The sequence below is a fragment of the Phalacrocorax carbo genome, chromosome 1 (assembly GCF_963921805.1).
Source record: "Phalacrocorax carbo chromosome 1, bPhaCar2.1, whole genome shotgun sequence".
In the NCBI taxonomy this organism is placed as follows: domain Eukaryota; kingdom Metazoa; phylum Chordata; class Aves; order Suliformes; family Phalacrocoracidae; genus Phalacrocorax; species Phalacrocorax carbo.
In genome coordinates this window covers 209,458,444-209,473,718 of record NC_087513.1, presented here as the reverse complement: position 1 = coordinate 209,473,718, position 15,275 = coordinate 209,458,444, and the positions used below count along the sequence as shown (strand labels likewise).

Here is a 15,275-nt window from a genome sequence, read left to right as displayed (position 1 = left end):
TTGTCATGAAGTTAAGCTCCAAAACTGACCTTTACGTTTGGATAACAAACACTCCCACACCTTCTGTTCCCAGGCCTGCTGGGATTGCAGCCACGTGAAGGTTTGTTTGCCACACCATTTTTATTTGGCTTCGTGTTTTCAGGGACAACAAAGTGTGTGAGGACAACACGATTTTATTTTAGGAGGACAATTGTTTACAATTGTGACTTCAACATTAGAAATGAAAGAAAATTCTAACAAGAAGCAGGTGAATTCAAAGTTAAAATCTTATTTTCTTGCTGTTATTTAGTATTTCTTTGAGGCTTTTCTCAGCAGGAGGAACCAAGGGTAGAACAGTGCCTTCAGAGTGAGGGTCCTCATTCACTGAACTGATACTCTTCTGATATTAGGGCAAAGAAACCTTCAGAACAGCTCTGGAGGATCTCCACTTTTCCTCCTCCCCGCCCAGTAAGGTTCTGTAGTTGGTTTAAACTTTGGATATTTGAGAACATGCAAGTTAAGCATCATCTAAACTTTTCTGTCTGTTAGTATAGAATAAAAGGATGTAACGATATCATAAGAGGTGGTTTAATTTTGCCTGTCCCTTAAGGAAGCATCACTTACTCCATTCATGTCAAATACCTGACTACATTGTTCTTTTAAAATTTCCAGTAATGGAGAGTCCGTGACACCCCTAAACAATCTATTTCTATTCTTAGCCATTTTTATCACAAGAATTTTTGAGTGTCTAATCTGAGTATATCTTGATGCAACTTTGGTCTGTTACTTGTTCTGTCCACCACAAACACTGAAGAAAACAGATTATTCCCTTCACTTTGTAGCGAACATAAGTAGCAAACACTTATCACACCCTCCCAGCTGCTTCTTTCCTTGTCTCCCTCTACCATTCTCACATCTTCTTTAGACTGAACAACCCCAGTTATTTCAGACTTTCCATACAAATAATTCTCATTGCTCTATTCTGGTTTCCCTGAAATAAGTCCACCTTGAAGTGTGATGCATAAGACAATTTATTTCAGCTGATAAAGCTGATAAATGTGCTAAAGCAAGAGAATTAATTCAATGTTTTGCAGGTGGTAGCTGTTCTTCTACATCCCAGAGCACGTTTTGCTTTTTGACCCTCCATGGTTCTTATCCTGTATTTGTGTAGCTGATTGTTTCTACATACCTGTAATGCAATCGATGAATAGCAGCCTATTTTTTCTGAGCCTTTCTCTTCCACTTGTAGCCCTTTTCTGCTTGGTATTACTTGCAGATATAACAGGCATACACTTTTTGCTCTGTCACTTCTCTCACTACTGAAATTATTGAGTAGCAGACATCCAGGAGAGGTCCTTGTGGGGTATCACTTAGTGCGTCCTTCCAGTTTGCCAGGAAGCCGTTGATAACTGCTCCATCACGGCTCTTGTCTACCAAGTTTTTTATTCATTCTAGATATCTTCCATTAGATTATGCTTCCCTGATTGTTTTTAAAAGAAAATGTCACGTGCTTCAGGGTCCGAAGCCTGAATCAAGTCAATAGTGTATGACACATGCTGCTTTTCATCTCCAGTCACAGTCACAAAATGTTACCCAGTGTTAAAAGGGTTTTGTTGGGATTTTCTTTTTTATAAGTGTGTGTTGATTGTTAGACGTGTCCTCGTGATTGTCTTCCAGGTGCTTACAACGTCTGTTTATGTATGGTGGTTTCTCACAGTGGGCACCTTCCTCCTTGGGAAGCCGGTTGAATTGCAGTTTTGTCTAATTCCTTCTTTCCCAGACAGTATGATACTTATTGTTTAACTTTTTCTTTAGACAGTTATTTTTAGTAAACTGTCTGGTTATGTTAGCTTTTTCACTACTGCAGTCACATTGGTGTCTCATCACCAGTCCATAACTGTCCTTCTCTAGAAATGAGATAAGTTGCTGCCAGGAAGATGAAGATTATGCTACATATTTAGTTGACAAAAGCAGATGTGAACACATCACAAGTGTGCTATTAGTTATGCTGTTTACCTGTGCTTATCCTGAATTTAAGGGTGAATAGGATATTTTTTTTCCCAAAATAGCAACAGTTAGGCCTTATCTATTATAAAAGACCAACTTTTATGTGATTTTTTCCAACGGCATGTTAATTTTGTGTGAGGTGGATCTTCGATGGAGACACATAAGTTCATTTCCATTGACCTGTTACGTTTTCGTGACACAGCAGTGCCATGCAGTGCTGGCCCCGTTTCCAGGATCAGCTTAATTATGGCTTTTCTTGGTAGGACCAACTCACCTGGGTATATTGAGACAGTGACAAAGACAGGAGTGCTTCAGCTCGTGTTCTGAGCTAATTTGGTACGTAGCTCCATGTGAGGGTGCTTTGGTCATGTGAATGTACCTTCAGAAGAGTTGCCTTCAAAAGGACTGGTTCAGGGGGATTGGAGTAAGGATGTGTTTGGTAGCAAGACACCCCAGTGCAATACTCTTGTAGGACACCTGACAGCCTTCCTTGATAATGATGAAGAGAAGATCCCTGTCTTTGCTAGTAATAACTTCCCATAGAAACTGATCCCGTACTTAATACATTGCAAGAAATCAAGGAAAAGTTTGGAAGGAAAAGAAAATATTATCATATTTATGTTATTAATTGTATATACAACTCGGGAGCTTGCATGTATTTTTTGTTCCCTGTTGCTGGTGCACTAGCAACTACAAAGGTGCAGAGTTTGATGATGGCTGTGCTTGATAGAGCGTAGAAGCTGTTGAAAATTAGAGGTTTTCTGACTAAAAGTTAGTGAAGTCATCAGATTTTCTGACATCATTTCTGTGAGACTTTGGTGGTATGTTTGCATGTGCCAACGATTTGGATTCAGACTTTGACTTGTAGTCCTAGAACAAGCTTTGGCTCTACCTTAGAGGTTTTGGCATGTCTACATTTAGGTCATGTTAGCCAGTATTTCTGGATGGCTTGTTTCTGTTTTGTCAGTGTCACTTTTTACCTTTCTAAATAAGTTTACATTTTTTAAATGTGTAAGTTCTGGCTTCCTAGTGTAGTGTCACGTGTTTCCTATCTCAGCTAGCTGAAGGTAATAGAAGTTTAAAATAGGTGAGAAATGGTGAGAGGAGCTAATGGTTCTTTATGATCCCACAAACCAAACTAGGGATAATGATACTCATCTTCATCTAATTTGTAAGCTATTTTAAATGTTTGTCATTCCCTATAATTTTTTTTTCAGAGGCAAACAGAGGCTCTGAACACAGCACCATTTTCTTTCTCCACTTACATCATCTTATTCACGCTAAAGTGGGATTGCTTCTAGCTCCCGAAGTTGCATCAGGATAGCATATCATTATACTTCTGGATAACTCCTGGAAGGATAGGGAGTAGAATTGCATCATTTTTATGGATATTGATATATATGGGAGTTACTTACACCCAGATTCATACAGCCCAAAACTTGTCTGTTGTGTTTCCTGGGGTCGTCTTGTGAATTCTTGAGGAGAATTTAGCATTTAAAACTTTCTTCTTTGCTACAATAAATTGGATGGAGGAGAAACAAGGTACAGTTTGAAGTCTAAAACCCCATTCCCGGTATCACACATCACTGGCAATGTCACCGCTGTGCTGTAACCTGATCAGTAGACGTTAAATACTTGATTAATCACGTTTTAGGAAGAGGCACATCAGTTGTATGTAGATGCATATTTTGATGAAACATTCTATAAATGGGGAACCATGTAATTACATACACATGGCACTGAAGAACAACAAAATATAATTTGTATATATAGACTGGGTTAGAAAAGTAGCAGAAGTTTTCTAATGTTATTTTTCGGTGGTATAGGCACATTATATTGTGGTTTTGAAGTGGATATGTTCTCTCAGCCATCTGGTTTAATTTCTGTTCACTGCAAGAGAAGTACAATAAATGCTCATAATAATCCCCCTGTGATATACCTTACTTGCCCAGCTGGGAAAGTGAGGCTGATACTTCTTTGATTAATCTTAATTCTGAGGCTTTTTCTTTCTCCTATACATGAGGTAGCAAGTGTCCAGAGCTCTCTGTATGGATGAAATGTAATGGAAGTTTTGGGCAGTGTTTCCAGTCTCAAGGTTAGAAAAAAAACGCCCCAACCTCAAAAAAACCCACAGCAATGCCTTCCCCAGAAGTTCTTTACTTAGAAAAACATTGTGAGATGCCGACACATATGCATTGGACTATGGTTTCTGATTTCCTTGATTCTGTTCAATTCACTTGTTCATACTTTGCATCTCGGAGACGTTAGAAGTTACCCTGTGAAAAAACCATGAAGAAAGTTGGTAATTTCATGAAACCTGGTCAACCCAAGATCTGGGACACTCTGACAGAGACCAGGCATGGTGGCACTCCCACTGTAGTAATAGGAATTGGCAGCACTTTAATGCCGTCTCTGCATGGTAGCCGTAAATGCCACTTGTATATTTGCAGAGCAGAATAATTATGGGAGGTTTTATTGATGTCCTAAACAATGATCTCAACAGTGGTTAACTTCCCAGCAATAATTTTTGGAAGGTTATTTTCAACAAGTCCCATGTTCTTTCACTAAGTTAAATTAGTTAGTTGCAGAAAGTATTTCATGTTACATAATTTGAAAGGCTTTTTCTTCATAGTTTTTTTTGGGGGGTTGTTATACCTGGGAGATCACATGCGTTCTTCACATGGAATTTTTTAAAAGTTTTCTGTTGTAAAAAAAAAAAAAAATCAAAATTGGAAGCATTACAGTGTTGTTCAGAAGCCACATTTATGTGATTATTAGAATAAGAAAGGACCAAGGTAACTAACTCTGCATGGTGCAGTCATCACAAAGAAATATTATATAGCCAGAAATAAAAGTTTATGTTTCAACAAATTTTGCGACACGGTCATTTAGCTTGAGTTAGCAAAAAACTGATGCTGTCCTAATGCTTATGGCTTAATAACTGGTGGTAACAGCCTTGGTGATTTCTCCAGTGTTCTGCATTATAGACATTGAATAACATTTTTGAGTAACAGAGTGAAAATCTCCCTTCAGGTTATTACAAATAACATCTCACTGATCTAAAAGGCATGTATCCCCTTCACTCTGTAACCTAACTTGGCAATGGCCTGTGCATAGTCAGAATTTCTTTAAAATCTTTTTATAGCTTTTCATTTCATTATAAGATTATTCTGATTATATATGTCACTTTTATTGAATGTCAGAAGTACAGGTAATATAATATAAAAATATAAATGGATCATCTCCTCATAATCACATTTTCCCAAATTAAAACAAGGCAAACAGCCAAACATTTTGCTCAAATCCAATTATGGCATCGTTTGGGGAAAGCAAAGATTGTATCCATTTCTCTTGAATACTTGAGTTAATCAGTCAATCTCTATAAGAGAGGTTTAGCTCACTGAAATTTTGAATGACCTGCAAATAGCATGAAGCGTATTGACAGAAAACAGCTCCAACAAGCTTAACTTCTTTTTTTTTCCTTTTTTTTTTCTTTTTTTTCAATTGCAGACAGCCAGTAGAAAAAAGCTAGAGGAGAATTTTGCAGTAGATAAATTTAGCACAGGTCTCAGTGTGACAGAATTGCTGCAGATGCCACCATTATTTAACCTGAGCCAAACCCAGTATGAATTTAAGATCATTTGCTTTTCCGTCTCAAAACAGCGCGTCCCTTTGGTGACGGACAGTTCTCATTGTTCTAACAATGAAACAGCATCAGCACAACCTCGCCCACGGCAGTGGGTGTGGTTTTGTGGGGGCGTCAAGGTACATGTCTGTGTATCCTAATGCCCCTAGGGGCAATTTGACTTCCCATTTTCATGCCTTTAGGGTTTTTTCACCATTTGCTATTTTTGTTCTGCGCCTGACTTGGAGAGAGTGTTTGGGCTTTGCTGTAGCAGAAGGTTACCATTTTTTGATAAAACACTTGTAAGAAAAAGGTTAAAATTGGGTAGTAGAAAAATGACATAGCTTTCCAAAATTCAACAAACAAGTTGAACTAAACAGATAAATCCTTAACTTCATTGTTTAGTCAGCTCTTTTAATTGATTTTGGCTTCTTCTATTAGCTGTGTGGGGCAGGGGCTTTGATGAAAGGTTTTGAGAAGGGATCGTGGCCATCTGAGTGCCTCAGTTGCTGCTCCGGAGTCCACAGCACAGCATTGTTGCTTCACAAAGACATCGGAAGACTGTATCCAGCTAAAGTAATAAAAAATTTTTTCTTTCCTGTCAAGATCTTTTGAGAGAAATTCCATTTACTCAAAAATGCACATTTCAGGAAGCACTAATCTCTGAAGAAGTGAGAGCGTTGTAAGTAGCAGGAAAATTAACTTCACTAGAAATCTGATTTCATATTTGGCAATAACACACAAAACTTGATTAGCAATCAGATGTGTTGATTGATAACAGCTTTGGTTTACAACTCTGATTATAGTATTGTAATTTAACTTCAGTATGAACAACTCTCTTTTCAATTGCAGTGTCACATCCTTGCCAGAATGGCAGAATTTTTATTAAAAAATATAACTCTGTGGATTCACATGAAAGCTTAATAGGACCATAGTTCACTGTTGGCTACATTGTCATCTACATTCACCCTTTCTTTCCAAGTATTGTAAATGATGCATTCAATTTAGGTCTGGAAAGAATAATGTACATCCTCTACTGTGCTTCTTTGACTCTTCTCCTTGAATGTTGCCCATACTCGCTCGCTCTTTTGTTCATTTGCTTTATATTAAAATATAGTTTTACAGTCACTGCATGTAACAGAAAAGATCATTTTATACTTCAGGCACAGCTGAAAGAAATGTCATTAGATACATTCTTTCACTTTTTATTTAAACACACAGAAGTTAAACTTATCAATCTCATTTGGAAACGGAAGCAATGAGACTTTTCAGTGCATTTTGATCCCAGCTGCATTGCACGTTTAATAGTTTGAAGTATAATTTTTATAAGAGTTTCTGCTACAACTCTTCTGACTTCAGTTATTTTTAATCTGATTTCTGACATGTCATCTGAAAGCTACATGTTGTCCCTCGGTACAAGATTAGATTTTTTTTGTTATAATTCCTCTTTATAATTTTTTTCATAGTCCTCGGTTGAATAGGTAAGACCTGTGAGTAAAGATGGAAAGAAAATAAATGTTTAATCCAGAAAAGGGGAAATTCAGAGGCAAGAGAATACAGGTGCAAATCCTTTTTTCCCTTAAATTCACCTCTGGATGTCCTCCGCACCAGTCACAAGTTGTGCCTCATGATCCTGTTGATCTTAGAGGAGGCAGCTCCGAGTGCGGTGGTGACATGATGCTCCCGCATCATCTGGGAGAAGTTGGGATGTAGAGACATAGCACTGGGGAAGGGTTTAGTTTTGATATTGGGGGACATCTTAAAGTTAAGAGCAGCCAGTGCATAGAACAGATTATTTTTGCTCTCTGCATTTCCAGGTGCCTTGATATGATGATTGTTCAGGTTCTCTGAGATAAGCTTCTGTCGGGATGTATGGACAAAAATGCATGTCTATACAGGGGACCATAACTTAGTTAGCAATATGGATATTCTTTTTGGGTTATCTTTGAGAGATATGCAAGTTTTAGTGTCTTCAATAAGATACAAGTAAAGGTGATTAGTTGAAATGGCCATAATTACAAAAGAAACAGCAAAAATATCTTGTTGAATCTACCATGTTATAGCAACCTAGCCATCTGTGAAGGAACTTCCTGTGTTTCGATGTCCTCTGCTGCGTGTAGCTGTAGGTCTACAAAGGAAGCTCCTTTGTGTTTAGATGCTACTCAGCTGCAAGTAGTGGTTTTGATCCAAAGGAATTGCATCTAAATGCCTCTCTGCTTCCAAGGAGGGTGCTGCAATTTTAGATTTGATACACTTTATTTCTGATATGAAAAATATATAAACAGAGTATTCTTTTAAGCTGGTGTGAAAGTCATGAGTAGTTCCTGAAGTCAGAAGGCTCTTGTATAACCATATCTACAAAGATTTTTAGGATCCAGTTTCCCACAGATTTATCTAAATGAGGACCAAAATGCCTTTCTGCAGCCTCATCATAAACCACACACAGCTCAATGGATTTAGGCATTAGGATTAGCACAATAATCACATTCTTCTTTGGCCACTGAGAAGGATCTAGATACTGTTCAGGTAGTTGGAAAGTTTACCACAACTAGGTAATGAAAAGTCACAATAGAATTTGTGGATGTCCGATCATAATTTTTAGAAATCATATTTCTCACTTAAAATTATGTGTTCTTCCACTGAGAAAGATACTAGTGGTACACATTACTGAACACCCCTTGGTTTCAGTTTCCTTTCTGTTATCAGACTTAGCTCTAATTTTATATCCAGAGATCTAAAATACTTCATTTTAAAGTAACTTTTTTTCTACATAAGTTACATTAGTGAGCAAGATCTCACTGGTTTGGAATCGTTCTTGGTTCCCAGAGCCTTTTGGAAAACTAATATTTCCAAAATGTGATTTTATGGTACAGTCACCACATAAATGGTCTCAAACCAACTTAGAACTGAGCTTGAACAAATTCTTCCATTTCTCTGATTCAGACTGATTAAGCATGTGTTCCTGAGTCTTGAATTTCTTCATAATCCTGTTCTTCAATGGTGCTTATTCTGTACTTTCAATCTTGTATTCACAACCCACTTGATTATAACACGGTGGAAAGTGTCAGACCATGAGGAGGTATGGAGAGGTACTGAGGGAAATTTATTTGTTTTTGTTAAGAAAAAGAAACGAGCTTTTGAGAACAACATTTAGAGGAAAGATGGAGGGAAATACAGGAGTTTGACTTGCAGAAAGAAAGAGCAAAAGGGGAGATGGAAAAGGAAGACGAGAAATAGATACAGAAGACACCTCAGAAAAATGACAGCTGCTGCTGTTGACTGTTAACACTGGGGAGAAGGTGGGGAATGAAAAAAAAAAACCAGGAGGAAGGTATAGTAACCTCTCTAAGTAGCTTAAAACAGAAAATGGATTATCCTCTAGAGTTCAGCACAGCTCACAAAGGAGTGTAGATAGCCTTTAATTCCTAATAGCAAGGGATGGAGCTGGCGTGTTCAGACACAGTCACATTGAATCGCTATGGTCCTCCCTCCTCCATAAAACAAGACACCTTAACTCAGAAATGTTGTCCCCCAGCCAATCTTTATGGGCAGATGCGCTGCAGTAATATGCCCACGCCATGTCCTGTGCTCGCAGGGTTTCCTTCCCACATGGCCATAATGAGAGCTCTGCATATAGGAGTTTCTAATTTACTCTTACCCTGAAGGATACCATAAGCAATACGGGGATGTTGTTAAACATGGCATATGTTGCTGTGAGCTGCTTTCTGCTTACCAGTTCCGTGGATGAAAAGTGACTTGTTTCCTCAGAAGGCTTCTTGTGCCGGGTATATCAATTGGTCACAGAGAAAATCTTTAGAAGAGTTATGACAAGACATACTAATAAAAAAAATCCAAAACATAATTGCTGGCATCCAGGCTTACAGTTCAGTGTGAGAACTTCTTCCCACAGGCTGGAGGCAGAGTAGAGTAAACTCATGTACAGCACCTCTTTACATACACAAACATAAATAGAGTTAGTTCGTGTCTTGCTGGTAGTTAGTATCAAGCCTTGGCTCTGTTCCACTTCTGCTGTTTTCTTTATGAAAAAATAAATGTGTGTGGCCGTAAGTTAAATTTATGTTATAAATATGCACGATTAAAATCGACCCTATTTGCTCATGTGCCAAAATTGTCCCAGCAGGGGAATTTGGAGAACCCAAATTTATTGCTATGACTCCTTGATTCTTCTGCTCCTCTGGCCTCAACCATGGCTCTCGCCAAAACCGAGCTGGAGTGGAGCAGAGCATTTCTGCTCTCTGGTCAGGTACACAGTGCCCAACAGGGACAGCTGTAGGAGTCGCTGGTGCCGCTGGCTTTGTACCAGGAACAAATTCCCCTCTGATGGGAAAATGTAACCAGATTATGCACCCTTTAAATCATGGCTCGCTGGGCAAAAAATAGTGCCACCCTCCTGCAGCTTGGGATTCGGTCCCTGGGATGCTCAGGGTGGTGAGAATGGTAGCGGCAGTGAGCTACGCCAAGTGCCTCTAACAGTCATGTTGTCTCAGACCTTCCAGGTTAAATAATACCCTAAAAATAAGCTTATAATACACTATTGAGGTTTTTCCCGTCTCAGGGGTATCTGCAACGCCAGGCACATGTAATGCATTTTACTGTGCTCATTTGCAGCTTGAATGGCTCGCGGGGGTCAGCAGCAGAGTGCAGACTTATTCACCCCTTGAGCAATGAAGCATTGAGTAAAAGTTATTATTACCAATTAGCGGTGGCATTATTATTTCCAATTAGTGGCTGGATGAAGCAAATCGTTAGTCTTAGCTCAGTTATTAGCAGCCAGGTGCTCACGAAAGGGGCCATGTGCAGCCAGGGTTGGGCCTCAGCAGTCACCGGCAAGGCCGGTTGCTGATTTTGTGATGTCTCCACGCTGTCCCTGCATGGGTTTTTGTTGTTGCCCCAAAAAGAAGTGTCTCTGGAGTCAGCGTGGAGGGTTTTTTTTTGTTGCTGCCAGTGTTGTGTTCCTAGTAAGTGAATAAATAAGGTGATTTCAATCTCTAGATGAGTATTCTGAAGCCTTCATCATGTAAAGCCAAAAATTAGGTTTCCAGTTTTGTTGTTGGTTGCTGCTTCATTTGCAAGAGCAAAATTTCCATGCGAGAGAAGGGGAAGTTACAGTGCAAATTACTCTTGATCGAAAGTACTGTTTCTCTGGGACTACTTTTTTTGAACCCCCTTAATAAGCAATATTTCCACATACCCATTAGTTTTGCATAATGACTTTACGCAAGACATTTTAGACAGCAAGCAGCATGAATTAAGTTCTATTTAAAAACTTAAATTGCACTTTTATACTGTTATAATTAAAAGAATTAGGAAGTTAATGGGGAAAAACAGAATCGTATCATTACTTCCATATTGAACTATGTATTTAACTTCAGTGCATTTTGCAGGGGGATTCATAGCTGTAGCTCTATAACTATATAGAATAACTAATAAAATAAGAAAAATAAGACTTGCTAATAAAATTCTAATACACCTAGTACTTATTGCATAGAATTATTTTTAATCAAGTAATTAGAATAGGCATTAGAAATCTTTTTCATGTTTCCTGGGGTAGTGAGGAGAGTGTGGGAGTGTTTTTTCCTTCAGTGATTCAGATGTTTTCTGATTTCGACTGACAATTTCTTTGAGGAGAGTTTGAAGCAAATGAGTTGTAGGATGGCATCAGTCAGGTCGGGTCAGTCTGAGCACTAGTTGGGTAGGGACATCTTGTGGTACAATAAAGGAATAATTGAACACTTGCAACTCAAAGTGCACTTGTGTTGGAGCAATTAAGGCAAAACCATTATGCTCATGCTGTAACTACTTTTCTGTTTCACTATTGTTTTAGAAACACTTATACACGTGTTTACGTTTCAGTTTGTGTATAATTTTAATTTACTGGGAAAGAAAAGTAGAAGCTATGGCCCTGTCTTTAGCTGGCAGCTTGCAGGCATAATGTGTTCAATGCCCTTAACTCAAAGGACGATTAACACGCAGTCAGTTGGAGGTTTAAAATCAAACTCATGATACAGGACCGTGGTTCTGTGGACAGAGCCGGTGTATGTAAACTCCGTGCATTTGGGCTCTGTTTGTAGTTCTGCCAGTGATCCGCTGTGATCTCCGGGCCAAGCTGATTTCATTTGCTTCAGTCCATCACTCACCAATGGTTTCAATCCATCTCTCTGTTGACCGTGCATGATGTCTTCTGGGAGGTGGTGTCACATGCTGTTGGGAAGGTTTGGGCACAGACTTGCCAGGGGCGTCTCGTTTTTTGCAGGCAGAAGCAAAGGATTATGTTCATCCACTCCTGCTTATGAAGCTTTTGCAACTTCCGTCCTGTCTTCGCTTAGGGTGGATGTGTTCTTGAAGTGGTAGTGTTGATAAGTTACTAGTTTGTGCTTTATGTATTGTGTCGGGAATGCATTTTTACCATTATGTATTCCCCATGCAGTCCTATAAAAAGGGGAAAAAAACCCAAGTATCTGCTCTTTGCTTTGCTACCAACATGACACTGGTGCTCTGAGAAGTCTTCGAGGAAGAATCTGTGGCAGCTGCAAGCTTCACCTCCTTTTTTCATTCCCTGGGCAGAAAAAGTTGATAACCTAAAAGTTTCACAACGAATTACAGTCTTTACTGCGATCATTGTTCACACAAAGAACCCTGTAGTCTGTAAGGAAGGATGCATATATAAGCAAGCTCAGAATCAGAACAACTGCTATGTAATTAAAAAACTGGGACTTCCAGATTAACAATTTTCATAAAGTAACAAGCTGCAGAGATCAGCAATGTGTGAAGCGGAACAGTGTGTCTTAGAGTCAGAATAACTATTCCCTGCAGCTCTTTGTGAGAGTGTGGGGTTTTTATTGAGTCCAACCCTTCTTTCTCTCCTTACAGTAACATCTATGTTTCATAAAACTCATCATTACTTTCTTCCATAAAGTAACAATTCTTTGACACATGAAATCTTCCATTGTCACCCCAGTGATTCTGTCACCGTCCTTTAAAAAAATTTTCTGCTCTTGTTTTGGATAAAAGAGCAGCACTGGCATTTGTGTGCTGTACCCTTTCTTTCTGAGATGTCCCAAGGCCGTGGTGACAACTGTGAAGTTGGGGATAGCCAAAGAGTTGTTACAGATGTGCCGTTTTCTGTTAACGAGAAGCTGGTGTTCATCCACAGCCCTTCTATGTAATATTTAACCTGTGTACTACAAGCAGCCCGTTATAACAAAAACTGTTGTTTTTATGTTTCAGGTGCAAAGATGGCTTGAAAGGGTTTACGTATTCTGCACTAAAGTAAGTAAAGTTTCTGTCAGTACATAGATTAAAGTGAAGATTTTGGGGCAACATGCACAGTGGCAGCTGCATTGTATGAAAAGAGTTTTCTTAAGAAAAATCATCCTGTTGTAAAACTCCAACTTTTGGGGTATACAGCATATTTTGAAGAAGGCATAATATGCTGGCACAGAGGAGTCTTCTCATATTTGGGGCCGTTATTGAAAGGAAATGCAGACATAGGTTGCATGTTTTAGAAGGAGTGTTAATCTTTTATCTTTCTGAAACTGGAATTCATGATTCATACAATCACAGAATCATTTACGTTAGAAAGATCTTTAGGATCCTTTAAGTTCAGCTGTTAACGTAGCACTGCCAAGTCCACCACTAAACCATGGCCCTAAGTACCACATCTACACGTCTTTTGAACACCTCCAGGGATGGGAACTCCACCACATCTCTGGGCAGCCTCTTCCAACGCTTAACAACCCATTCAGTTAAGACATTTTTCCTAATATCCAATCTAAACCTCCCCTGGCACAATTTGATGCTGTTTCCTCTTTTCCTACCGCTTGTTACTTGGGAGAAGAGACCAACGCCCACCTCACTACAGCCTCCTTTCAGGTAGTTGTAGGGAGCGATAAGGTCTCCCCTCAGCCTCCTCTTCTCCAGGCTAAACACCCCCAGCTCCCTCAGCCACTCCTCATAAGACCTGCTCTCCAGACCCTTCACCAGCTCTGTTGCCCTTTTCTGGACACGCTCCAGCACCTCAATGTCTTTTTTATAGTGAGGGGCCCAAAACTGAACACAGCTCTCAAGGTGCGGCTGCCCCAGTGCCGAGCACAGGGGCACCATCCCTGCCCTGCTCCTGCTGGCCACACTGTTGCCGACACAAGAAGTTTGTTTGAGATATCCTCAATGTGCCACTGAACCTCGTGTCTGCCGAAGTGGTCCAGGCTTTCCTAGAATTTACTTCACAATGGGACCTTCTGGTATTATTCACTTATTTTTTTATAGTAATACAAAGTTCTCCGATCTTTTTGTCTTGTGTCAAAAGTATAAAGACCCATTATTCCTCTCTGTCCCTTACATACTCTGCTGCCTGTCGACCACTCAGACAGTCCAGTGCATGGACAGCGTCAACTCACAGGTGAAGAAAGGAGCTGAAGTGAAGCAAGACAGACTGTTGTGGTAGTGGAAAATGTTTTATAGAGTTTGCAGCTATGAAACAGCTGTGGAATTTGACATAACGTGCCAATAGTTAAATAATTCAGTCTATAGTCCAGAAATATGGGCATGAAACACTCCTGTGGCAACTGCAGAAACAGTGCTTTCTGAAATCACCAGTTCACAGTCACATACCGAATAACAAAGCTTTTATACCTTTATCACCCTCAGCAAGACTACCACAGTACAGTGTAATTTGGATTATAGTGCAAAGTGTTAGGAAACATCTTGCCATTATGACCTGCTTTGCCCTTGATACAAAGTAATTCTACACCTAAGATGAACTGCTATATTGACAATATCAACTTCTGGGTGAAGAAAGAGGGCTGACGAAGAAGCCAAGGAAAACAAAGTTGATGCTTTTGGTGGGAGCAAAAACATTATGAAGATTTTACGAAATAGATATTTTACAAAAATATCATAGTAATCATCAACATCTATGTAATCCCCTTTTGCTGGAGATAATTGAGATATTTCATGTGCCTTTTCATTTTCTTATTTGATGTTCTTGCTTTGTATGAGAGACGGACTTCCCCAGTAATGTTTTTGTTCCTAGTTTGAAAAAATTCCTGGCAGCAAGTGTGACCTTTATCTGAAGTGTAAATATATGTCAGTGAATTGATCTTTTCAAAGAGATACAATGTTTGGCTGCTGTATAGAATGCATTTTCTTTTGCAGATCTGTGAGTAATAACTTTGAGCTTGTCTTAAAGACTTTAGAGACTTAAATTGGGCTTAATATATTTGAGTTATTTATATAATTGTTGTTGTGCTCTGTTTTTTTGTTTTGTTTTTTTTTTCAGGTTCATTGTAGGGAAAGAAGAAATCCCCACTCATTCATTTTCACCTGAAGCAGCGTTTTCAAAAACAGATAGAAAGATAAAGCATTGTGAAAAAACATCGCAACCAATGAACATCCTGGCTCTAACAAAAAAACTCATGGACAAAATGTGAGTCAAAGAAAACAAAGGAAAAACAAAATTAATTGTTCTTACTTGACTCATTTTAATGGTTTATTACATCATATTTGACAGTGTTTTATAATACTTTTGCTTTGCATTTAAGTGTTTTGCGTTTCATTTTTACTGGGTAGTCAGCAGTGACAAATGATGAACTCTAATGAAAGCAAAATTTAAGACCTGTGTGTCGTAGAAATGACTTGCATCGTG

General features: G+C 39.0%; 1 protein-coding gene across 2 annotated transcripts in view; it reads left to right on the top strand.

The window, feature by feature from the left end:
• Positions 1 to 15,275, top strand: part of TMEM135 (transmembrane protein 135) — a 188,239-nt gene that overhangs the window by 151,686 nt on the left and 21,278 nt on the right. For both annotated transcript variants that reach the window (XM_064441402.1, XM_064441400.1), the window contains 2 exons: positions 12,860 to 12,901; positions 14,910 to 15,056. In XM_064441402.1, the coding sequence (XP_064297472.1) occupies positions 12,860 to 12,901; positions 14,910 to 15,056 (189 nt within the window). The remainder of the gene's footprint in view (positions 1 to 12,859; positions 12,902 to 14,909; positions 15,057 to 15,275) is intronic.